General features: G+C 42.1%; 2 protein-coding genes across 5 annotated transcripts in view; both read right to left on the bottom strand.

Moving 5' to 3' along the window:
• Positions 1–21,252, bottom strand: part of LOC131246540 (uncharacterized) — a 79,939-nt gene extending 58,687 nt beyond the window's left edge. Inside the window, exon 1 of the mRNA XM_058246769.1 lies at positions 21,224–21,252. Coding sequence (XP_058102752.1) covers positions 21,224–21,237 — 14 coding nt within the window. The 5' untranslated portion in view covers positions 21,238–21,252. The remainder of the gene's footprint in view (positions 1–21,223) is intronic.
• LOC131246542 (uncharacterized) lies at positions 375–21,269 on the bottom strand. 4 transcript variants are annotated; one of them, XM_058246778.1, is made up of 3 exons: positions 21,146–21,269; positions 3,068–3,425; positions 375–2,528 (listed from the first exon to the last, which is right to left on the bottom strand). In XM_058246778.1, the coding sequence occupies exons 2-3, from the start codon at positions 3,406–3,408 to the stop codon at positions 500–502; spliced, it is 2,370 nt and encodes a 789-aa protein (XP_058102761.1). In that variant the 5' UTR covers positions 3,409–3,425; positions 21,146–21,269; the 3' UTR covers positions 375–499. The 4 variants fall into 4 exon arrangements, with proteins under 4 accessions (XP_058102761.1, XP_058102758.1, XP_058102760.1 ...); XM_058246775.1 differs by lacking the exon at positions 21,146–21,269 and adding an exon at positions 6,189–6,486 and having other exon boundaries at positions 3,068–3,440; XM_058246777.1 differs by lacking the exon at positions 21,146–21,269 and adding an exon at positions 6,189–6,219.
• Positions 21,270–26,523: the final 5,254 nt, after the last annotated feature.

Below are 26,523 nucleotides of genomic sequence, written 5' to 3'. Positions count from 1 at the left end.
ACTAGAAGGGTTTTAGTCAAATGAAAGGGTGTTTAGGTAATTTAGAGTAAAGTTGTGTCTTCATCCTCTCTCTGCCACATCACCAAAGGAGAACTACTTTTGACAACCTCTTCTCATCTCCCATTGCTTACACACAGTTTCCTTCTTCACATGTATTACTGGCAAGTAATACATTAGATCATGTGCCTTTATTAGACAATGGGGCACATAAAGGATTCCTTGTGCAATGGGTAAGTAGAAATTGAGATCAGCTTCTCGAGGCATAAGTAGCTGAAGCACCATGACTTACCAGACACACCTCAACTTTTAAAAAAGTTAATCTCATATTTCACAATTAAGAATGTTGAGCTCATTTTGGTCAAAAGATCTGAGGGTTGATCTTCAATCTGGTTTTAACCATCTAAACACTCAAACACCAATACATTCACCTCAAGGCATTAGTATTTAAATCAAACAAAATAGCTCCTAAATACAACTGAAATTAACACTAGTGATTTCCCTATTCCACCACCTCTCTGCACTTTTTCCTATTGTGCCCAGAATGACCACACCTACCGCAATTTACATGAAGCAATAGCCTCCTACTCGGATCAAGCAATTTTGTCTGCTTCGATTTTGGCCTTGCAGGTGGTGGACTGGGTGGACGAACAATTATTTCGGTGTTGGAATCTTCACTTATAGGATTTCCTATACCTGGTATTGGGTGGATAGATTCCAAATATGTAGAACGGTAACAATCGACTGTGAAGTATCTTGAACAGTAATCATAAGTATTTCTACCTGTACGATCGAAAACTGCGGCTGCATGAACGCACGGCAACCCAGACATCTTCCATCTCTGGCACGTACAATCCCGTGTCTCGATGTCCACAATGTTGACCGAATCATCACGGACTTCGAACACGCTCCCTGACAAAAACAACACGCTGAGCGAGTGTGAGTTGCATATCTCTAACTCCAGTCTTTGCTCCATTGAAGGTGTGAGAATCGTCGACCATGTGCTTGAAGCCTCTCGACGGGCATAAATCATCTCCATCATCTTACACCGTATCATGTCAATCATATGTATTATTGATAGGTCGCACTCCTCTGATATCCAACTGTAGAACAACTCTGCAACGTTCGATGATAGGTGGTCATATCGCAAGCCCTTAAAGAATGCATTCGACCAATGCTCAGGCTTGCTTTCCAACAAGACCCAGGATGCGACATCGTGTGAGAAATTCCGGATGTTGCCAATGCAAGCATTGAAATTGGTAATGCTGCATGAGTAAGCAGCACGTTTAATCTCATCAGCCAGTGTATCCTTCATCGGCTGTGATGGGCCCTTCAACACCCGCTTGAAGTACTCGGTAAGGTGATGCAGAGAATAGGCATGATAGCTGTCCTCGAAAACCTGCGGCACAGCCTCCTCTAAACCGTTGCGTCTATCAGATACAAATGTTATGGTCCGATTTGTTGACACGGCTGATTTCAATTCTGTCAAAAACCAAATCCAATTATCATAGGATTCAAAATCCACTATAGCGAAGGCAATGGGAAAGATGGCATCATCCCCATCAACTGATACCGCAGCTAACAATGTCCCTCGCCATTTCTCTCTTAGAGATGTTCCGTCGAGAAGAATGAGGGGGCGGCAACCATTATCAAACCCATGCCGTGAAGCATGGAATGAGACAAAAAGGCAGTGAAAACTCAACTTGTCTGTTGTTGTCAGAGTTACAAGACTACCAGGATTCGTCTCCTTTATCCTATTGCAGAACCAAGGCAACTGACTATAAATGTCTGACTGGGAGTCTTGAAGCTGCTTCTGGGCCACCACCTTCCCACGCCACGCCCTAGCATATCTGACATTGACTCCATACTCCTGATATATGTCATTCACGATTTCTGTTCCCGTATACTGTGGCTTATCTCGTAGCTTGTCTTTTATAATGCTCGCAATCCAGTATTTTGATGCGTTCGGATGGACATCTTTTCCAACCCCACCACATGTGTGCACATTGTTCATCTTTCTAATCTTGAACCTCTTCGTGGGTGCTATTCTGGTAGCACGCACCCGCCATGGGCAGCCCTCAGCTCTACATTTGGCAGTCACACGGGATCGGCTACTACAAATAATCGCAAATGCATACCCTTTTGCAATGGCATACCTACGCAATGCATCACGGAAGTCACTGACACTATTAAATTCTTTGCCCACATCAAAGATAGTGTTTACTGGTGAACTGTATTGAGCTGGCTGCTTATCATTGCCAACGGCAGGGGTGGTGGAAATTGGGGTGGTTGGGTCAGTGACTGTAACGGCAATTGATGTAATCCTGCTCTTGGTCCTACCTGCAATGCTATCACCACTGGCAGGGTCATCCATGACAGCATTTGAAGCCACTGGATCAGGGACTGTAGTTCTCCTTCCTTTCCCATCACTGTCGACATTTGTAGGAGCTTGCGTGATAGAGTCAGTGGCTGCAGCCCCTTTTGTCGTCCTACTTGTGGGTCTACTTGTTTTACTTGTGGCTCTGTTTGCCCTGCAAGAGAATGCACCCCATTTAATTTCATTCGAAAAGTATAATTCATATAGGGGTCAGCATCGTCAGCAATCACGTATTGCTGATGCAAGGGGCCATGGTTCTGTAATCAAAACTATTGATCTGACGACCCCACCAAGGATGGAGAATGCCTTGAAAAAACTTCCAGATTGGAAGATCCCAACCTTTCAGTCAATGGCCTACACCTAGACAACCAAGCAGAAGAATGCAGGAACAGTCTCCACTCAATGGAAGTTTAGTATAAAGATCGAAGGGTTAGGATCTCCCGATGTGGAGATTTTCATCACCCACAGTGAGACCCGTTAAATCAATGTTCTAGATCTCAGAACCAGGGGCATCACATTAGCAGGACCCTGTAATTCCTCACAAACAGGATCTTGAGATGTGGGGATTTTCAGGGCATGCCCCATCCACAGTGGAGCCTGTGAAATCAGTGGTATTGATCACAGAACCGCGGGTCCCACATGAGCAGGACCCTGTTATTGATTGCAAACAGGAGTTGACCAAGGAAAAGTTACCGGTTGTTATCCATTTTATCAGCGTTCTGAGCAATGGTCTCCCCGTCCAAAACGAAAACATCTATTGTCGCTGAGTCCTCGTGAAAATCAATCATGCACTGCATGTGCTTGTCGTTGGATACTGTGATTGGAATCCTTCTGTTGCTTGGGAGGAAGTACTTTATCAATAAGGTACTTGCATCACGATTGCACATTTCAGCTATCTCTGACTTGAATTCATCAAATTTCATGTTGGGAACAACTGGTATCGCATATGCTTCTCCACCAGTATATGACATAGATCCATCGTTGTTTGTTACAAATTCGCCACCAACCTGGCAAATAGCAACAGTTTTCCCCATTTTCCGACTGCAACTACCTATGAACAAGCAATCTAAGAGGAATTTAATGTCAATTACAAACAAGGAGATATGAAACCCAAAGAACAATATGATCATTTCTTTTCTAATCTAGACTATCTAGCCTACTTGAACATGTATTTAAATACACCGAAGGATGACCTTGACCTCAGAAGATAATATACTTGGATTTTCAGTTTGGACAAGTCGGGCCTATGATTTAGTGATGCAGACTAATCATTAGTTGGGACCATTGGTTGATGAATCCTCGATATTATCCATATCTCCAGCTCGGTGATGCTGAGAACACTGGTAGTATTAGAAATTCCAGGTATTGGTGATGTATCACTAAATATCACCAAGGTATTAATATCGCCAAGGTATTGATATCGCCAATATTTTTTACTATGTAAATTCCAGGCGTCGCTTGTATTGTCGCTTGTATTGCCATGCATCAATATCACCAATATTTTTTACTATGTAAATTGCAGGTGTTGCTTGTATTGCCAGTGTATTGGTGATACTTCAATAATATCGCCAATGTATCGGCATTGCCAAAATTTTGTTTACTAAAATTTTTTTCATTTAAAAAACTTTTTATGGGCGCATGGTAGTAATAATATATGATGTTCAATTTCTCAACGATAACATCGATAACACCACGATATTATCGTTATCACAACATGCGCGATATTGAGACCACAATCTTTCGTTTCCTTTCCAGTTGTCGACGATTTGTCGACAAATATCGTGTGCTGTCCATATTCTGAAATATCGATGGATGTTTCGATAGAAGGTTGGAAGGATAGATGGGATGGTCAGACTGATTTCTTATGACAACACATGTTTTTAGGCCCCTATTAATTGGAAACTTATTATGTATATATTCTTTTTGCGATATTTTGATACCTAAATACGCAAATATGTGTATTTCAGCATCTCCTGAAGTTTCACTGAAAAATTCCACCGTTTTCCCCATGTTTCCTTGCATTTCCATTTTTTTTTAAAGCATGAGCTTTATTAAAAGGCGCGCGCGCGCGATCACACACACAAAATAAATAAAAAAAACCAGAAAACAACATAAAGCACAAAATGAAACCTAAAAATGCAATAGACCAACTCTTTGGTCAAGGATCCCAATCTTTGAGCATCAAAGAGACTTTAGTGAATGTATGATTAAAGGGGATGATTGAGGTCTCTGAAACAATGATCGTTCTGTTCCTTTCAAGTGCTCCAAAAAACTGCCAACAAGGCCTGCTGCCATTTCTTGCTATCTTTCACAAAAGGACAGCCCCCAATCCAAGAAATCATCATCTGTTTGATAGACATAGGCATAACCCAATTGATCTTAAACATGGAAAGGATAGTCTCATATTCCCTTTGCAAAAAAGCAATGCAAGAAAATATGATCCAAAGATTCTGATGCTTGCATACAAAGAGAGCAAACATTGGGTAAAATCATACCTTTTTTGCGAAGGTTATCTAGAGTGAGAATTTTACCCCTTCCAACAAGCCAACCGAAAGCTGGAACCTTGGTAGGGGCTTGAACACGCCATATAGAGGCTAAGAAGTTGAAATTGGACCCCAAATCAACCGGCAGATCACCTTCATGAACGATCGAACTGAAAAGCATCCTAATTTGTCCGCACTCTAGTAAGGGGCATCTCTCTCGTCAAGTGAAGGATGCACGCCCTCTAAAAGAGCAAGCAATCTAATTATCTCATTAGCTTCTGTGTCATTCAGATTGCACCTATAGAGAGGAGTCCACGAACTCCCTACACCCATGACTGAAAAGCAATCTGAGACGGACAAGTCTGTCGTGGACTCAAAGCAGCAACCAGGGGAAATTGGGACCTCAGACTAGAGTCCCCCAGCCAAATGTCGTCCCAGAAGCAAATTTTATCCCCTACCTAAAGAGAAGTCAATGTGAGGAAAGATTTTGTTAGCCAATCTAGAGATCTATTTCCAACAATGAGAAGCCCTACACATAGATGAGCTTTTGGTCCATCTTCCCTGAATTGAAACCCCATATTTACTGGCTATAACCTCTCGTCATAAATTGTTTTCTTCCTCCACAAATCTTCACACCCATTTACCTAACAACACACTGTTAACTTGGTCCAAATCTTTGATACCTGCAGACCTCTTCCCAAGAGAGAAGGTGGAACTTGAAAGACAGATTCCCCCCTTGCCAAAGAAAATTCCTCCGCAGCTTATCCTTCTTAACCAGAACAGATTTGAGGCAACGAAATAGGGAGAAGAAATAAGTGGGAAGATTAGAGAGGGAGGATTTAATCAAGGTGATCCTACCTCCTAACAATAACAATTTGCCTTTCCACAGATCTATTTTTCTATCCATTCTCTCTAACACCCTATCCCATGAGGCGAGAGGAGGTTTACCAAGACACAAAGGGAAACCCACAGCGAAAGACCCAAGTATGAATTGGGGAACGAAGCAGCACGGCATCCCAGAACCTCGACCAGCTCACCTACCGTCTTGTCCTTAATGTTTACACTGAGCAACTCAGATTTAGAGAAATTGACCATGAGACCAGAGACAAGCTAAAAACAATGAAGGATGAGACTAAGATTGAAGACCTCAGAAACCCCCACTTCATAGAATATTAAAGTATCATTTGCAAACTGAATGTGGAATAAGGAAGACAAGGAATTGGATACTTCAAATCCCTAAAACAGACCCGCTTGTTTCCCTTTTTCCAGCATCATACTAAGAGCCTCCGAAACAACTATAAAAAGGAAAGGGGAAAGGTAAAGGAGATCACCTTGGCAGAGCCCCATAGAGGTCTGGAAGTATCTGAAAGGAGGCCCGTTCATGACAACAGATAAATGAGTAGAGGACACATGCACGCATCAATCCCCGCCATTTTTCTCTGAAGCCCATTTTACCCAGCATGAAGTCTCCCAATCCATGTGATTGTAAACTTTGGCTAGGTCCAGCTTGTAGACGACTCCCTTTGTCCCAGCTCTATGACACGATTCTATACTCTCATTAACTATGAAAGAGCAATCAACTATCTGCCTGTCAGCAATGAAGGCCATTTTGTAGGGGGAGATTACCTTAGAAAGCACCGATCAGATATGATTGGATAAGACCTTAACAAGGATCTTATATGGACCATTGATCAGACGTATCAGCCTAAAGTCGTTGAGAGAAGTAGCTCCAAAGTGTCCCGTATCCGTTACAATACGGCCTTATCGGCCGATACGTAACGGTAACGACCGACACCGTTACGTGATACGGGGTCGAAACGGGCACCTCCCTGATTCTGTGACCGTAACGGCCGTTACGGACCCATAACGGCTGTTGTGGGCCTTGAAAAATAGGGGGAAAAAAAAGGGAAAAAAAGAACCTTTTTTTCTTTCTTTTCTTCTTCTTCCTCCTCCTCTTCTTCTTCTCGGGCAGCTGCGGCTGCGGCTGTGGCTACAGCTGCCTTCTTCTTCTTCTTCTTCTTCTTCTTCTTCTCTCTCTCTCTCTCTCTCTCTCTCTCTCTCTCTCTCTTCTTTCCCTCTTTTTTCTTTTCGGTTTCCCTCTCTCTCCTTTTTTTATTTATTTGCAGGTGTACCACACACCAGCTAGCTGCTGTAGGTACGTGTCATGCTAAGACGAGTGCTGACACTCCTCGAGCTCTGAGTTGTACGAACGGTTCAAAGGAGATCAAAATTACATGGGCTCCACAGTGATGTATTTATTATATCTACACCGTTCATCTATTTTCAAAGATCATTTTAGAGCACTACCAAAAAAAATGAATTATATCCAAAGATCGTCTAGACCACACCAAAAATAGCAGTGGAGATAATGATTTTCACCATTAAACAATTCGTGGGCCCCACCATGATGTATATATTTTATCCATGTCGTCCATCCATTTTGCCAAGTCATTTTAGGTCAGGATCCAAAAAATTAATAATATCCAAATCTCAGGTGGACCACACCATAGGAAACAATGGTTATAGAATGCTCACCATTAAAATTTTCTTAAGGTCCACTGTAATGTTTATTTTCAATCTAACCTATTAATTGGGTCACACTGACGTGGATGAAGGGAAAACACACATGTCAGCTTGATCTAAAACTTTTGTAGCCCCCAATAAATTTTTAATGGTGAACGTTTAATTATTGTTGTTTCTTATGGTGCAGTCCACTTGAGCTTTGGATGTGCCTCATTTTTGGGCTCATGCCCTAAAATTATTTGGCAAAATACATGGACGGTGTGGATATAACACATTCATCACGGGTGGGGCCCAAAAAACTTTGACACGTGTGCTACGCTACAATCCGAGTCCCGCCTAATTCGGGCCCTTAAAAAATTGTACACGAGACATATATTAACTTAAAATTTACCAATTAAATTATGGACTGCAATTGCTAACTCACAATGCCAAAATCAAATTGTTTGAATAGTTTTAATTGTTAATTTGTGGACTTTTATTTTTTAAAATACGCCCTTCTGATTTTTTTTCATGATTCACTATCCAATAAATGTCCACCAATTCATAAGTGGGATAATGGCAATAAATTGCATGAATTTGAGGCTGATTTAGGGCACAGATTGGTCCTCCAAGTCAGCCCCAAATTGGTAACGCCATCTACTTGAATTTAATTTCATTTTTTAAAGAACTATTGGGAGAAATGATATCAAATTGTTAAGTATATAAATTAGATATTTAGAAAATTAAATATATGAATTTTGTAGTCAAATTCAGGTTACCTGGTTCAAAAATTAATCAGACAGTCCGATACAACTTCTCACCAAAGAGTGGACCGTTACACCAACATAAACATGTTCCAGTTTATAAATGAATGCATATTTGGAATGCTTAGAATATTCCGGATTTAATCCATATTTTTTCATATTTTTTTGGCAAAAATAAAAATAAAAATGCACCGTTATAGGCCATTACGCCCCCGTATCGCCGTTACACCCCCATATCCGTATTGGTATCGGAGGGCATCGTTACGCCAACCGATACCGATACGGGATACCTTGAGTAGCTCCCCCCAAATTAGGGATAAGAACAATGAAGGAGCTTCCCATTTCCTTAAGCAACATACCGTATTCATGAAATTCCATCACAAAATCCACTATATCAACTTTGAGAATTTCCCAAAAGACTCGGAAAAAGGCCAATGGAAATTCATCGGGGACCGGGGGCTTTATCACACTCAAGGCCCATCATCGTAGTTCTGCCTTCCAACTCTGTAAAAGGCGATTGAAGGGTGTGGGCATATTCGTCAGAAATCTTCTTGAAATTTAGAAACTGAAGTTTTGGCCTAACAATATCTTCTTTGGAGAGGAACAGAGATGTGATCTGATTCTTCTTGTCGGTAACCCTACCGTAGACCCATGGAGGAGATTTTGTTACATTTGGCCTGCGCATTGGCGATGCTGTGAAAATACCTAGTGTTTCTATCCCCCTCTTCGAGCCAGGTAGATTGCGACCTCTGCCTCCATTTGATTTCCTCTTCTAGCAACCTTTTGCTAAGCTTCAAGCGAGAGTGTTTCTTTTTGCAATTTCTGCTTTACTTAGAGGCCCCAACTATTCCTTAGCATCTAAAGACAATACCACTTGGGCGCAGGCTCTCCGTTTTGGCTACTCTCTGATCATAAATCTTCTACAGCTCTCCGTTTTGGCTACTCTCTGATCATAAATCTCCTACCTCTAGGATTTGAGTTTACCTTTAATACATTTGAGTTTTTTACATAGCCTGAATCCTGTTGAGCCTTGGACTTCAATAGATTCCCACCACTATGTGATCAAACTCGAAAAGCCTTCGACTTCCATCCAGGCCAATTCAAATCGAAACGGATTTGGGCCCCAAGAATCAGCCTCCACCCCCAAGGAGATAGGTCAGTGATCAAAGGTAGACTTCAGAAGCACCACCTGTCGCACCAAGGGAAATGAATCCAACCAAGATTGGGACACCAGGAATCTGTTTAAGCTGGACATGGTGAGATTAGATTGGCCATTAGACCAAGTGAACTTTACTCCCCCCCCCCCCCAAAAAAAAAAAAGAAAAAAAAAAAGAAGAAGAGGGAGATCAACAAGGTTTTGGCTCTGGATCCACTTAGAAAAACCCCTCATGCTACTAGAAGTCTTTCTTCCCTTGTGCTTCTCATGAATTAACCTCGCTACATTGAAATCGCCCCCCATGCACCAAGGCAGATGCTATTTATCCCAACTGAGGATAATTCCTACCAAAAAGATGACCTAAGGGAAGGCCGATTTGATCCATACAACCCTGTAATCACCCAACTCAGCACCTCTGAAAACAACCGATAGAGAGTAAGAGCCTGACCAACTATGTTCTTTGATCCACACGGCTAGGGGATGATAATTACTCCAGAAGCTCCATTGGCTGGCATGATCTCCCATTTGTATCCTTTGTGCCTAAGAAAAGAATCCACTGGCAACATCTCCCATTTGACTTCTACTTTTGACTTTTGCAGGATTTTGCTTACTAGAAGCCTCTTTTGAAGACTTCCCAACCCCCTGACATTCCAAGAGATGATCTTCACGAGGAAACAATTTTTGCCCCTCTTCCCTTTCTTGTCCCCCTTGGCAGCGCCTCCTCTAAATTAGCCATGGAAACTCGATTATGCGATTCCATTGGATTGAAGGGGGAGGCGCTTTATATTTTATATTCGTAAAAGGTGAAAAAGAATTGAAGGAGATCTTAACCAACCCTCGAGCCTTGACAACATGCAACAACGACACATAGTCAACGTCACAGTCCTCGAAGACGACTCTTAAAAACTTGTTGACATGCACCAAAGCTTCTCTGACCCACCGCTTACTACGAATCAAAGCCACCATGTTGCCATCATCCAATGAAGAGTGAGGAGGAGGGAGTATATGATGCAGGGATGAATGTGATGCTGTCGATCACCGTCTTCCTCAAGGGGATAACTACTCCGAATCCACGGAGCATCTCTAGACTCCTCGTAGAAATACCTCGAATCCACAAGGGAAAATAAGAAGATATAATTAAATTCTAGAAATTCGAAATTTGATTGATAGATGATAAAAACGAATTTACGAGCCTTTAAATAGTGATACCAAACATTGGAAGAAGTTTCAGAATCAAACTCCAACTCAAACTCCCTAAAATTCAAGACTTGCTACAAATAGTAAACTTACTATTTATAGACGGTCATGATTCCTACTAGACTTCATGGTTTTGGCCAAAAATAGTGTCCTATTTGGCTTAACCATGTTATTCTCCTAATTTTTCTAAGCACTTTTCATGTTGGACACAACTCCTAAAGCTCAAAGGATGAAGAGTTATAATCAAACTAAAACTTACTATAAATAGTAAAAATGAATATAAAATGGATTTTCGACCGTCAATCTGATTGAATCTTGCAAATTCGGCATGGGCAACCCGGTAGTCGGGTCGGGTGGCTAAAGTAGCTTCTCCTACCACAAAATCATATATGGTACGTCGAATAACTCATTCTGGTTTGCGAGATATGCTTGTTTTAGGGTTCTGACGATCTTGATCACTTCCGCCTTCGATCGGGCCTTCTCTGGTCCATCTTGGACATGAAAGTGTCTGCGACCCGCTGTACATCAGTCCCCTCCACTTCAAAAGAACTCGTCCTCGAGTTCTCGTCCGCTTCGGTTCATGATAGTCGGTCAGGTCTGCGACATTGAAAGTATGCGAGATCTCCATGTCATCCAGAAGATCAACAATGTAAGCGCTGTCATTGATCTTTCGGAGGATCAGTACCGGTCCAATCTTCTTGTTCTTCAACTTGTTGTAAGTCTCGGTCGGAAACCTCTCCTTGCGTAGATAGACCATAACTTGGTCGCCCACCTCGAACACCTTTTGTCGTCGATGCTTGTTGGCTTGTTCCTTGTATTTATCGTTCGAGGCATGCAACTTGGCTTGCACCTCTAGATGATTCGGTCCATTATGTTTTCTGCTGCAATGCTCATGCTCGGAGGCTTGGACAAAGGGACTAAGTCAAGTGTGTGGCCAGGTACTGTACCATAAACAATCTAGAATGGGGACATCCCTATCGAACGGTTCACCATGTCGTTAAATGCGAACTCCACTTAAGACAAGGCCAAGTCCCACTGCTTCGGTTTTTCACCTGAAATACATGGAAGAAGGTTTCCCAACGTGCGATTCACAACTTCAGTCTACCCATCGGTCTGTGGGTGATAGGCACTGCTGAACTAAAGTCGCATACCGAACTGACTCAACAAAGTTCGCCAAAAGTGGGTAATGAACTTCATATCACGATCAGAAGTAATGGTATTGGGAACCCCATGTAGTCGCACGACCTCTCCGAAGAATAGATTTGCCACGTGTGTCGCATTGAGGGTCTTCTTGCATGGGATAAAGTGTGTCATCTTTGATAAACGATCTACCACCATGAACACCGAATCCATGATGCGTTCTGTTCATGGGAGACCAAGCGTGATGTCCATAGATAAATCCTCCCAAGGGTCCTCAGGCATAGGTAACGGGGTGTAGAGGCTCGTATTCTAAAACTGTCTGTTGGAGGTTTAACAAACATAACAGCGTTGCACTGCTTTTCCCACATCACGTACAAATTGCAGCCAGTAATACCGCTCCTCCACAAGAGCCCGTGTCTTGTCTCGTCCAAGGTATCCACCAAGGCCACCTCCATGTAACTCTTAAATAATTTGCTCCCTTAGAGAACTTTAGGGGATGCACAGTCGATTCCCTTTGAAGAGGAAACCGTCTCGCATATGTAGGTCACTGGGATAACCCATTTGACACCTCATCGATGCATCTTTGAAGTCCTTGTCCTCAGTATACAGCTCCTTGAGACAGTCGAAACCGACTACCTCATTACTTATTGTAATGAGTAGTGAAGTACGACGACTAAGGGTATAAGCCACCTTGTTCCGCTGCCCTAACTTGTGCTTCAGAACGAACGTGAATTCCTGCAAAAATGCAACCCATCTGGCATGCACACGATTCACGTTAGCCTGACTATTAATGAATTTGAGAGCTTGATGGTCTGTGTAAAGAATGAACTCCCTCTGAATTAAGTAGTGTCGCCAATGTCGCAGTGCCTAGACCACTGCGTACAATTCAAGCTCGTAGGTCGACCACTTTTTGCGTGCATCACTAAGCTTTTCACTGTAGAAGGCTACCGGCCTGCCTTCTTGAAATAAAACTCCTCCAATTCTGTCATATGAAGCATCACATTTAACCTCAAACAGCTTGTCGAAACTAGGAAGAAACAAGACCGGTGTTGTGGACAACCGATGCTTGATTATAGCAAAGCTCTTGTCAGCCTCATCGGTCCACTGAAACGGCCCCTTCTTCATATAATCTGTAATAGGTGCGACTATCGTGCTGAAATTCCGCACAAATCAACAATAGAAGGTCGTCAACCCGTGGAAATTCCTCACTTCATGAATGTTCGTCGAGATCGGTCATTCCCTGATGGCTCGCATTTTTTCATCATCCACACGAATGCCTATGAATGTCACAACAAAGCGTAAAAACAACAGGCTATCGATTAAAAGCTACATTTTTTTAGATTGAGATACTTGTTTGAGGTGTTCCATATGGCTTGCTTCGTCCTGACTGTATATCAAAATGTCATCAAAATAGACAACTACAAAATGCCCAATGAATGGCTTTAGAACTTATTTCATCAACCTCATGAATGTACTAGGCGCGCTCGAAGGACCGAAGGGCATGACCGACCATTCATACAACCCTCCCTTGGTCTTAAAAGTCGTTTTCCACTCATCACCCGGCCGTATTCGAATATGATGGTAGCCGCTTCTTAAATTCAATTTAGAAAATAATTTCACACCCTCAAGCATGTCCAACATATCTTCCAACCGTGGTATAAGAAATCTATAATTGTTGATCGCCTAGCTATCAACACACATGCACCAACTCCCATCTTTCTTAGGAGTTAATAGGGCCGATACGGCGCATGGGCTCATGCTTTCTCGAATTAGACCCTTACGGATCAATCCCTCCACTTGCCCTTGCAGAATATCGCACTCTTTCGGACTCATCCGGTAGTGAGGATGATTGGGTAAATTAGACCCGTGTCAAGGTCGATATGATGCTGAATATCTCGCATGGGAGACAATCCATCGGGTAACTCTTTGGGCCAGATTTCTTTGAATTCGTTCGGCAATGACCTTAAACTTGGGGGAATGTTTAAGGGTTCCGATTCCTTGCCCTTTACCACTACGGCGTACACTTTGCCGGTTTCTGTGGATTCCTCCATGAAATCCCAAATGGTCAGGAGGGAACTCCCCTCCACTTTAGAAGCTTCAAGGTGGTTCTCTGATGCCATAGGGGCAAGTACTATTTTTCAACTGTTCTTGACGAAGATGTAAACATTATCTCGTCCTCGATGAGTCGCATCACGGTCCAATTGTCATGGTCAACTGAGTAACATATGACATGCTTCCATTTTGACCGTCCTTATAATTTTTACTAATTGAAAATGAGACAGTGTATTGTTCGGTTACCTTAGTCTCGTTCATCTTTTTAATCCAGCCAATTGAGTAAGGGGAAGGATGCTTTGTCGTAGATAGCCGCAACTTGTCCACCATCACTTTCGAGACGATGTTCTCACTGATGCCACTGGCTATGATTACATCACAGACCTTGCCGTTAACGGTACACCGCATACAGAATATATTGTGCCGTTGTGCGTGCAACTCTTTCTGTGGGGTGTACAATAATCGCCTCACAACCAAGGATTCGCAGTGATCCTCGGCCATCCATTCCTCGTCACCAGCTCATTCCTCATTGACTTGTTCATCTTCATCATATCCGAGGCTTTCTTCCGATGCATCATCTTCAGTGCCCCATTCGTTAATGGTCAAGTGGGTTGTGGGGCGTTGAGGGCGGGTGTTTGATAAGTGGCCCGGTTGGCTACAATGGTAACAAGTGTTCGGCCTTGGCTAACTATAAGGATTTGGAATCTTACTTGGGCTCGCTATTGTGGGTGCTACACGTTGAGGCCTAGATGGGTCGCACATCGTATCATGGTTTGTGGTTGCAGGAGGTTGAGGACGTCCTCCTATTGGTTATTTTCCTCGTGCCAACATTAAATCCTGCGTGGGACCCGTCATGGGGGGCCTAGTTGAAGGATAAGGCCGAGTAGGGACTCTTGTAAGTTGCGTTTCCGCCCTACTTGCCAACTGAATTGCTTCATCCATGGTCCCAACCGGGTGCATCTGAACTTGGTCCGGAATCGTCGATCGTAAGCCACCTATAAATCGTGTTACCTTCTGCGATTCGATTTCTAACAGGTCATTCCGTGTTGCTAACTGCTGGAATTCTTCAGTGTAATCTGTGACAGTTCGATTCCCCGGTCGACAATTTTGGTACTGTTGGAATAATACTTGCTCGTAATCACCAAGGAGGAATTGTGATCGAGGAAGGTGTCTCATCTGTGGCCATGATGAGATGGGCACCTTGTTCTGTCGGGTATGTGAGAGTTGTGATTGCTCCCACCATACAAGAGCACCAGATTTTAATTTGAACGCTACTAATTTCACCTTTTTATGTTCTGGCATGTCCATGTAATCAAAATATCGTTTTACTTCGGCTAGTCAGTTGAGGAAATCTTCTATACGTAATAAACCATTAAAACTCGGAAGTTCGACCTTACCTCGATAGTCTCTTTCAACACGATCTAGTCGATCGCCTCCATAAATCGGTCGTCGGGCAAAGCCGTCATCGATGTCCTTGTCACTAGAGCTAGACTCATCCGGTGTAGCCCTATAATTCACCACTGGTAGTGCCCTACGAATGTCTCGGTTGTGTCGTACAGCAACCACGGGCGGTTGAGCATCGCCTTGGGCTCGGGGTGGAATTAGCGTATCCGCAAGATGGTCAAGGGTTGCCTGCAGCCCTTGCATGGTCAACTGACTCTCTCGGTGGAAAGCTTCCATTCTTTTCAAAAGATAATGAATCCCTAGATCACCGTCCACGAGATTTTGCTCCATACTGTCGTTATTTGTCATCGGTCCGAGGGGAGTCCTCACTCTGATACTAACTGACGCAGGGATGAACATGATGAGGTCGATCACCGTCTTCCTCAAGGGGATAACTACTTCGAATCCATGGAGCTTCTTTGGACTCCTCACAGAGATACCTTGAATCAACGAGGGAAAATAAGAAAAAAAAAAAAATTCTAGAAATTCAAAATTTGATTGATAAATAATAAAAATGAATTTACAACCCTTTCAATAGTGATCAGGGTGTCCCATATCGGTTACGTATCGGCTGTAACGGTAACGGTGGGGTCCGTTAAGCGATACGGAGGCGTCATGGCCATTACGGCCCCGTAACGGCTGTTACGAGCAAAAAAAAAAAAAAAAGGAAAAAAAACATACCTTTTCTTTCTTCTTCTTCTTCTTCCTCTTCTTCTTCTTCTCGGACTGTTGTGGCTGCGGCCGCGGCTTCTTCTTCTTCTTCTTCTTCTCTCTCTCTCTCTCTCTCTCTCTCTCTCTCTCTCTCTCTCTCTCTTCTTTCCCTCTTTTCTTTTCGATTTCCCTCTCTTCTTTTTCATTTTCGGCATCGAAAACGGAATGGACCGCGTGGCTGTGAGCTGCGGCCCTGCTGCAGCTTCTACTTCTTCTTCTTCCTTCTTCTTCTTCTTCTTCCTCTCTCTCTCTCTCTCTCTCTCTCTCTTCTTTTCCTCTTTTCCTTTCGGTTTCCCTCTCTCTCTCTCTCTCTCTCTCTCTCTCTCTCTCTCTTCTTTTCCTCTTTTCCTTTCGGTTTCGTGCACGCTGAACAGTGCACTTGCACTATTTTGTTACACGGTCCGCTATAATGTTTATTTTCCATCTAACCTGTTAATTAGGTTACACTAACATGGATGAAGGGAAAACACACATGTTAGCTTGATCTAAAACTTTTGTAGCCTCCAATAAATTTTTAATGGTGGACGTTTAATTATTGTTGTTTCTTATGCTGCGGTCCGCCTGAGCTTTGGATCTGCCTCCTTTTTGGGCTCATGCCCTAAAATTATTTGGCAAAATGGATGGACGGTGTGGATATAACACATTCATCACGGTGGGGCCCAAAAAACTTTAACACTCGTGTGCTACACTTCACAATTCGAGTCCTGCCTAATTCAGGCCCTTAAAAATTTGTACACGAGACATGTATTAACTTAAAATTTACCAATTAAATTATGAACTATAGATGCTAACTCACAATGCCAAAATCAAATTGTTTGAATAGTTATAATTGTTAATTTGTGGACGCTTATTTTTTAAAATAGGGCCTTTTGATTTTTTTTCATGATTTACTATCCAATAAATGTCCACCAATTTATAAGTGGGATAATGGCAATAAATTGCATGAATTCGAGGCTGATTTGGGGCATGGATTGGTCCTCCAAGTCAATCCCAAATTGGCAACGCCATCTACTTGGATTTAATTTCATTTTAAAAAAAAAAACTATTAGGAGAAACGATATCAAATTGTTAAGTATATAAATTATATATTTAGAAAATTAAATATATGAATTTTGTAGTCAAATTCAGGTTATCTGGTTCATAAATTCATCAGACAGTCCAATACAACTTCTCGCCAAAGAGTAGACCGTTACACCACCATAAACATGTTCCAATTTATAAATGAATGCATATTTGGAATGCTTAGAATATTCTGGATTTAATCCATATTTTTTCATATTTTTTTGGCAAAAAAAAATTGCACCGTTATGGGCCGTTACGCCCCCGTATCCATATCGATATCAGAGAACACCGTTACGCCAACCGATACCGATACGGGATACCTTGATAGTGATACCAAACATTAGAAGAAGTTTCAAAATCAAACTATTTATAGACAGTCGTGATTCCTACTAGACCTCATGGTTTTCGGCCAAAAATAGTGTCCTATTTGGCTTAACCATGTTATTCTCCTATTTTTTCTAAGCACTTTTCATGTTGGACACAACTCCTAAAGCTCAAAGGATGAAGAGTTATAATCAAACTAAAACTTACTATAAATAGTAAAAACGAAAATAAAATGGATTTTCGATTGTCGATCTGATTGAATCTCGCAAATTCGGCATGGGCAACCCGGCATAGCCGGGTTGGGTGGCTAAAGTAGCTTCTCCTACCCCAAAATCATATATGGTATGTCAAATAACTCATTCCGGTTTGCGAGATATGCCTGTTTTAGGGTTCTGACGGTCCTGATCACTTCCGCCTTCGATCGGGCCTTCTATGGTCCATCTTGGACATGAAAGTGTCCGCGATCCACTTTACATCAGTATATGAACTCCGCTAAAACAAGGAAATGTTCCGTCTGGAGGGGAATGACTTCCAGCACAACCTCTTCCCCAACCTAGATAGAGGGGGCATCCTCTCTGATTACAAGTTCCCCAACCCCCTCAAAAAGCCATAGCCTATCGTCCTTAAAGGGGAGCCGAAGATCTAAGACATTGGATGCAACCATTGAAGAAATTGGAGGGATCATGAAGAGTTCTATCACTAAGAATGACCCCACGGTTTCCGAAAGGATGCACAGGCTGGGAAGAAAACCAGCGCCAGTATTAAAGGAATTAGCGGATCAGGAATATTGTCGATCTTCTCTCTGACCATTATTGTTCCCGAGGGTATATTTGGCAGGAATTTAATAGATAGACACACATCAACTTCTAGGATAGTCACTACCGAACACGCGTCGGCTATTGATGAGGCGAGGGGGCGAGCAATCAAGTAAAGGCAGAAATATTGGCCATGCATCTGCTATCAGAGGAATTAGGGGAAAAAACGAGGTACCGGTACCAATGGAGGACATGCATCTATTCTCGAGGGATCGAAGGACGGACACGCGTCTAAAAACAAAGGGAGATGACGAGACAACAGTCACGACTCTACTAGTGAGAGAAGAAATTGGGTGGATGACCGCCATCTGTCCTGTCCCTGAGCCTCATTGGGAGCTACCAACTATTGAAAAGATTTGAGACCCGCATCATTACTCGGCTTAGTTGTCTCTTTCTCAAAGGAAGTAGGTGATGTGGCTTCTGAATCCTCCACACACATAGGCAGTGTGGCGTTCGGAATCTATCGAGAGCACCGAAATCTTAGGTCTTCCTCCTCCACCGTCAGAGAAGGGCTTGAACTGGGGCTGTTGAGATCATCAACCTTAGACTGAGTTTCCGAAGCAAGAGAATGTCTCCCTGACTATGCGAACCGTGATCCTCTCATCTCCCACCTGGATAGGAACAGAGCCAAGAAGGATGGTTTTCTTCCTCACCCGAACTCTTGCCCTAGCTCGGCTGAGATTTCTCCATTTTTTTGTATCTTCATCAATTAGGACCACCTCACTAAAACAAGAAACAACAGTGGTAAAGACCACAACAAACCAGAGCTCAAGGGTAAAGTCCCATATCTGGACCCATGTCTCAAACGATCCGAACGGCGACCGCTCCTCCCACCTAGAGATGGAAAGGACAAGGCCATCCCTGTGAATGAAACTCACCAGTACGCATCAATCAATGTTTTCATCAGAGAGGAGACTAAGGTTGTATTAGACCTAAGGGTTCTGAAGTTTCTCTTAGAATCCTTAATGCCGCAACACTCCTGGAGCCACTCTCCCACTAGGGGTGTACATCGAGCCGAACCAAGTCGAACTGGGCTCAACCCGGCCCGGCCCGGTCACCAGTCAAACCCAGCCCGAACCCGGCCCGGCCAGATCATCGGGCCAACATGAGCTTGAGCCTGACATGAAATATTTATACTGGCCGGAGTCCAAGCTTCAAGGGGGCTCACACAAAAAAATAAAAATAATATATATATATATATATATATATATATATATATATATATATATATATATATATATATATGTAAACGATTGAGTCGGGCCAGGCCAGGTCGGGTCGGGTTTCGGACTGAGTCGGGCCAAACTAGGACCTGTTCGAACTCAGCCCGAACTCAGTTTTGAGCTGAAGAAAATGGCCCTTCCCGGACCAAACTCAGTTCCGGGTCGGGCCGAGTCGAGCAAGTTAACCGGGCTAGCCCGGTTCATGTACAACCCTATCTCCCACCTCATCCAGAGACAATCTTTCCTTAGCCAATATCAAAAAACTCCATTTGAGATTTTCCCTAGCCTTGGCAATGAGCTGCGGTTGGACATTTATGACACATCTTATTGTCTCCTCCTTCCAAACCAACAAATCCTTGGGAAGAAGGTGGGGCGAAGTAATCTTTTGAGTCGGGGGCTTCTGAAAGTCTACCTGGCTCATAGAAAGTAACACATCCCGGACGTTCTAGCTCCCAAATAGGGCCAAGACTCGAGGGCGGGGGGATGGTTTTCTTGTCTGCCCTCCACCTCTGTTTCTCGAACCTCTGTTTGACCATTACTCCAAGGCCTCGTTCTCTATTGATATGTTCGGGGCCGTAGTGTGATTTCTAAACAAATTCTTTAGGCCATTTTAAATTCCATGAAGCCAAATGATCCCCAAATTATACTGGCATTTTTTTTTTTGAAAGGTAAATTAGACTGGGTTTATCTGTGCAATTCTCAAATGCAAACTAATGGATAAAAAAACACAACAAGATCTGCATCCGTACAACTACTTTGATGAATTCTTCCATGCCATTTATGTCTATCTACTAAACCCATAGAATGAGCCATCCATGTGGTAGGATCTGAAATTAAAATAAAATAGACATAAAAATAAATAAAAACATAAAGTAAAATCCCAGCTGGATAGTGATCAGCAGAATAAGGATTAGACTAGATTTAATGATATATGGTATTTGTTACTTTCTTTGGGATATCTAAATCTTATATAGGTCCTAATTTTTTTTGTATATCTTGCTATCAAATAATAAAAAAGAGATTGATTCCCATCAACCATTGAGTGTCTTCTGCACTTGAAGAGGATCAAGCACTTGTCCCTACTCCTGGAACAAGGACCACATCATCATGCATGATCTTAGATCTTAAGTCCAAACATCTCAAAATCCTAGGTTCTAGCCCAACCTCTAAGATCCGCGTTATAAGACTCCAAACACATTGGAAAAACTACTTCCATATCTCTTTCCACAACTACTAGACGACTAAATAAATAAACAGAGAAGATCATATACCTGAACAAAAGAATAATCTAGTCTTCCAGAATCTCCTAAAAAGTAAACCTCAGATAAGGTAAACAAGTTCCAGAAGATTCCTTAAACATAAAACAACAAAACCCTTAGATAACCCAAAAAAAAAAAAAAAAAAAAAAAGAAGACCTGAAGTTTCCGGAAAACCCAAACCATGGTCCTAACCTAAACCAGAAAGAAAACCCAATAAGTTTTCGAAATTTAAAATTTCAGAAATGCTTCAAGATCCCACAATAAATATCCAGATAACCCCTTCCTTTCAGAAAATATTCAAGAAAATCCATATCTTTGAATCTCCAGAAAAGCACACAGAATTTTCCGGACAACCCAAAACCCCAAAAATTTCGAGGAAACCCTTAAATTTCGAGGAAATTTCTAAAGACACCTAAATCCTGGAAAAGAAACCCCTAAAAAATAAAAATCGAAAAATAAACCACTAAAATTCCTAAACATTCCCCCCCCCCAAAAAAAAAAACCCCAGCCGTAAAATCGAAACCATTCCATCCATTAATCTAAGAACGGGCAAATGAATCAAACAAATCCTCCCAATTGCACAAGGAAAAAATAGATCGAAAGTATTAAAATTTAAAAAATAAATATAAAGAAAGAGTACTTTGGAGGCGAGCTTTTCGAAGAGAGTGAGAGAAACCCAGGGGGGCTTTTTGGCAAAATCGGAGGGGTCTTCATTTACGTTTTTGTTTTCATTTATTATAAACGAGGACTAAAAGGTTGCTCAAGGCAAGGGCGTCCAGGAACCAAGTCACTATTGAGTTTAGGGCCTTTTTCCTTAAAGTGAGCTCCTCACAGTTGGTTGAAGATAGGGGTGCACATTTAACCGTTGGAATCGTGTAACTGGACCGGAACCATTGGATCGGTCCGGTTTAGTCCATTTCCAGGGTGCTAACGGTCCGGTTCCAGTTCTCAAATTTTCTGAACCGTTGATTACAGATTAGTTCTGGTTTAGGGTCCTGTAGAACCGAACCGAACCGTTGATCCGAACTGTATATCCAATCCATAGAAATGATCCATGACAGGAACCATGGATCCGAACCATCGATCCGATGTATTTAAAACCAAAAAAAAAACCTAAAGATGCCTAAGTCATTTAACGCCTTACCCTCTCTCGCGCAGCACTCCCTCTGCCCCCTCTCTCTCTCTCTCTCTCTCTCTCTCTCTCTCCGTCTCTATCTGGAACCGTGGAACTGAACCATTTTTCACGGTCTGGTTCCCGTTTGGTTCTAGGGTGCTAATAGTCCATTTCCGATTCCAAAAATTGTAGAACCGTTAAGAACGGTTCAGTTCCGGTTTCACCCTAGAACCGGACCGAACAGGGGTCACGGTCTGGTTCCCGTTTGGTTCTAGGGTGCTAACGGTCTGTTTCCGATTCCGAAAATTGTAGAACCGTTAAGAATGGTTCAGTTCCGGTTTCACCCCAGAACTGGACCGAACAGACCCCTGTGCACCCTAAGTTGAAGATGTGCGGGACGCGACTTTTGTTTATGTAATGTAATATATATTTCTGGGTTACATTACATAAACAAAAGTCGCGGTGTATATATATATATATATATATATATATATATATACACACACACACACACACACACGGAAACACTCACCTGCGAACCAGTTCGTACGTACTACATACGAACTTTTTTGAGAACCCATCATACGTGATGTGGATCTAAAATCTGAACCGTTCATGTGAAGCAGCACCTCGTGAAACCCCCCAGGACCAAGTTTTAATTTGATCTAAAACTTTGATGGGCCATGAAAAATGAAAACAGTTTCCTCCCTTGATTTGCATTTCTCTTTGCTATGGCCCATCAGAATTTTAGATCAGGGTGAAAATTTGCCACAGGGGGTTTCATGAGATTCCGCATCACATGGACCGTTCAGATTAGACACCCATGACACGTGTGCAAAGGTGCGCACGTGCGTAGGTGTGCAGGGGAGCATCTCTCTCTCTCTCTCTCTCTCTCTCTCTCTCTCTCTCTCTCTCTCTCTATATATATATATATATATATATATATATATATATATATACGGTCGAGCTCATGGGAACTTCCCATGAGGTCGAGCTGTGTGGACCCACCGTGATGCGGGTCAACTATTAACATTGTGCATTTGATGGGAACCCTTTAAATTATGGGATATCCCAAAAATCAGCCAGAACTCAGGTGGGCCATACCATATAAAATCATGTGAAGACATGCATAAAACATATAAAAAGCACTTGGTGGGGCCCACCTAAAATTTGGATGCATCTGAAACTTGGTCTGACCCCTCATCCAAGGGGGAGACACATAATGGATGGGCTGGATTTGTGAACCACATCTTGGTGGGCCCAACAAATGATTATGAATGTTTTAATGGAGGTTAACCCCTCTCAACTTTTGTACGTGGTGTGGTGCACACAAGTCACGGATTGACTTGATTTTTAAGACCCAGGCTCATCATGGAATGGTGCATCTTACTAATGGGGTTGATGGTAGACACGCATCACGGTGGGCCCACACGGCTCGATCTCATGGAAAGTTTTTTTTAAAAGATATTGAGAATGATTTTCATAGAACCACTAAGCTGCCAAAGATACTAGTCATTTGATGATGGGGCACTTTTGAAAAACTCAAGAGACAAATAGTGGCTGAGCAAAAAAGAATTACTAGAGGAACACATTTCGGGAGGAAGAGAAAGAAAAGACTAATGTGGTGATGAATTCACTGCCATAGCCGTTGAATAAAAAGAGAAATATCTAAAAGATAGGTGCAAATCAAATCTACAAATAACAAAGTATTCAACAAAGTAAATAGTCTCACACCAATCCTATCAAACCTATTAACTTATCTATCCTAAGAGTAGCGAAAATCTAGCAATGATAATTCCTAGTTGTAATCCAGTAGCAATAACGATAATTCTTAGTTGTAATCCAGTAACAATAATCTTTAGTTGTAATCTAAGTTTATACCTTTACACTGTATTATTCTCGATTCCAATACAAGCAATACATCTTTTAAGAAGGCATCTTTGATAAGGATGGTAAAATTTTTATGGCCGATCTTGCACATTTCTAGCAGTTGTCCAGCGAATTGTGTGAAGACTATATTGCTTGGTTTAAAAGAGCGAAAATCTGATGCAAAGTAGTAACAATTGAGGTTGAATTTGTACAACATGCCCAAGATGGCTTGGAATACAAACTCCATACAAAATTTTATTGGAAAGGAGTTTACAGATCTATATGATTTAAGTTGAAATGTATCCTGGTATGAAGCTCTCATTCAAAAGGGAACAAGACAAAATAACTCATCAGCTAGGACATGCCACTATAATCCTAACTACGAAGTGACAGCAGTTGAAGTAATGGCCAAATAGTCATTCATTTATTCGGTGTTGGTTAAAGTAGAAGCAACCGCACTGCCCACAAAACTCAAAGGATATATACATTTGATATTACCCGAGTCGATGAGATCTTCGATATGATGTTGGCCAGGAAATTTATTAAAATTCTAATCAACCATAAAATACCCACGATCGAATAGTTGAAAAACACCGAGTATTGCAAATGGCATGAAACTCATTCCCATTCCACTGATAGATGTGTCATTTTCAAGACTTTCATCTAAGACAACATTGATCGAGGATTGCTTAAATTTCCTGAGAAGGAAAAAGAAGCAATGCAAATCAACACAAATTCGTTTCCACCTAACATGAAGATTAACATAGCATTAGTCAATCCTCAAAAGTTGGTACAACTGCGACAAAAAGTTGACATTGGGCTTTGTGATGAACAGGTTGAGATGTAACAACCTAGCAAAGTATCTAGGATGCCTTCACAAACGGCTATGAGCGCAAAACGTGGCTGAAAGCAACTTCATCCATCAATTGTAGTGAGCCACATTTGTGCGAACAATGCACAAGGCCAATTCGATAGACCGGAATGTTTCCTCGTCCAAATAACAAAACCAAATCATGGTTCATGCAGATGGAAGGAGGTGACTCTTATCTTCAGTGGAGAGCTCACCGTATCCATTCTCGACCAGCTCTAATACTGAGATGTAAGATGGTCAAACCTGGCCCTACCCAGGAAGGAATTTGGAGGACGGTTAGTCACCTTAAGTCCCCAACCGTGCCTAAAGGGATGACCCGTACTCAGAAATGGCATTGGCAAGGCAACAGACCACTAAGCGTAGAGAATTGGTTGTTGTAGAGAATAAACCTCAGAAAACGACTATACAACCATGGCCAATACTGACTATTCCGTAACCAGGAGATGAACAAATAACTATGAACATGGTGAATTTGACTATACGGCCTGCAAATGATTGTAGAGCATGTTTCGCATAAGTCATCTTCAAATAACCAACAACCTGATAAGGAAGGTGCTAACCTCGAAGAATCAATCGAGTACCTTAGGAATGAATGCTTTTCGGGTGACGATCTGTTGATTAAAGAACTCCTCGTGGAAGCAAAATCATTAAAGGAAACTTCACCTAATCCTGGTGGAAAAAGGGTAGTTCTGACAACTAATGATTTACTTGTGATAAAAAATACGAAGGAACGACCAAATTCAGAAACACTGGGGGGTAATGTTTGAATTTTGTAATACAATTTGGGTCACTTCCACTAATTGTATTAGACTATAATATGGTATTCACCTAACCGTTGAGTTTTCACGCTAAACCATCTCAGTCCAGCAAGATGGAAAGAGATGTGGAGGAACTCAGTCCTCTTATAATTATAAAACACGATTCCTTTCACTTTAAAGAGAATGTCAGTAATGTATCGACTGTCACTGTTGAGCTAGGCACGCCTTGGTGAACGCTGGGAAATCGGTGCCCACGAAAATTTTGTCGTTGGTTTCCTAATGATGGGGGTTATCAAACTGTTTTAGATTGTTGATGCAAAATAGACTTGGAGTCGCCACTAGCCACTTAACACAAAATCCTGCAGCTGGCTAGAACCTGCAGAATATGTGAAGCTAAAGAATCCGAAGACTCTCTTGCTTTAAATTGACTCCTGATCTACGGTTTGAGATTCTGAGTAAGAGACCTTGGTTACAAAGAGGGAAGGTGTTAGGCACCCTCTTTGCCCGTATGGATGTATGGTCTCTACTTCGTGTGGTAAAATATTCTTAAGGGATGGAATGATAAATCAGATGGGACTAAGCAGACTCGGATTTTTGATGTGGCAATGTCCGAAAATTCGGCAAGCCATAGAGCATACGTCCAGAGAGTGTCTAGAAGGGTTTTAAAATAGATAATATGATGATGAAATATGGACTAGGCTACCATGAGTTTCTGATGTGACAGGATCTAGGGCTCTAGCAAGTCACAGAGCATACGTTCAATGGTAGTTTAGAGGAGCAGGGGGGTTAAGGAAGGAAGTAATAATGTGATAAGAAGTATGATGATTGTTTGACTTTTGGCTTGCACAGGCTTGGATGTTTTGGTGTGCTATGGTTAGGAGGTTTATCTCAGATGGAGGTGAGTAAGCTAAGGGATGGCTGAGGAGGCTAGAAGGATAAAAGCTTAAAAACTCGAGCCCTCCTCTCTCTCACTTGCTCACTCTCTTTCTTTCTTCCTCTCCTTCTCTTGCCAGTTAGTTGGTTTTCTTTGATTGTTGATAAGAAATGAAGAGAAGTGAAGGCTATTTATAGCTTTTTGGGATGACATTTTGGTAACTCTAAGGACTTTGGAGGGTAAATGATGATGTGGTGGCTTATGATTGGTTGAGGAGAGGGCAATGCCATATGGCACTCTCTTATTGGTCCTTGGGCTTTGGTAGGATGGTAAATAAGGTGAATTCTGGGGGTAATTTTGTGAGAGAGTTGACTTTGAGAGGGAGGAATAACTGTGTGGTTAGAGGGCACATTTGTCGAGAGAGGGTGATAATCGGATTACCGCCCGACCACTTTTGGCTCAGGATTTCATTTTGTGGGCTTTAGTTTGAGCCCTAGATATGGACTTTTGGGCTTTTAGGCCTTTCTTGGCT

The sequence above is a fragment of the Magnolia sinica genome, chromosome 5 (genome assembly GCF_029962835.1).
Source record: "Magnolia sinica isolate HGM2019 chromosome 5, MsV1, whole genome shotgun sequence".
Classification (NCBI taxonomy): domain Eukaryota; kingdom Viridiplantae; phylum Streptophyta; class Magnoliopsida; order Magnoliales; family Magnoliaceae; genus Magnolia; species Magnolia sinica.
The sequence above is the reverse complement of the archived record's forward strand: the minus strand, read 5'-3'. Positions and strand labels throughout refer to the sequence as shown.

Bases quoted from the DNA above. Each gene is read 5' to 3' on its own strand.
- LOC131246542 (XM_058246774.1), bottom strand. From the start codon at position 3,504: ATGATCATATTGTTCTTTGGGTTTCATATCTCCTTGTTTGTAATTGAC. The intron at 2,529-3,067 runs GTAACTTTTCCT...ATTCTCTTGCAG, and splicing joins GATAAAATGGATAACAACCG to GGCAAACAGAGCCACAAGTA.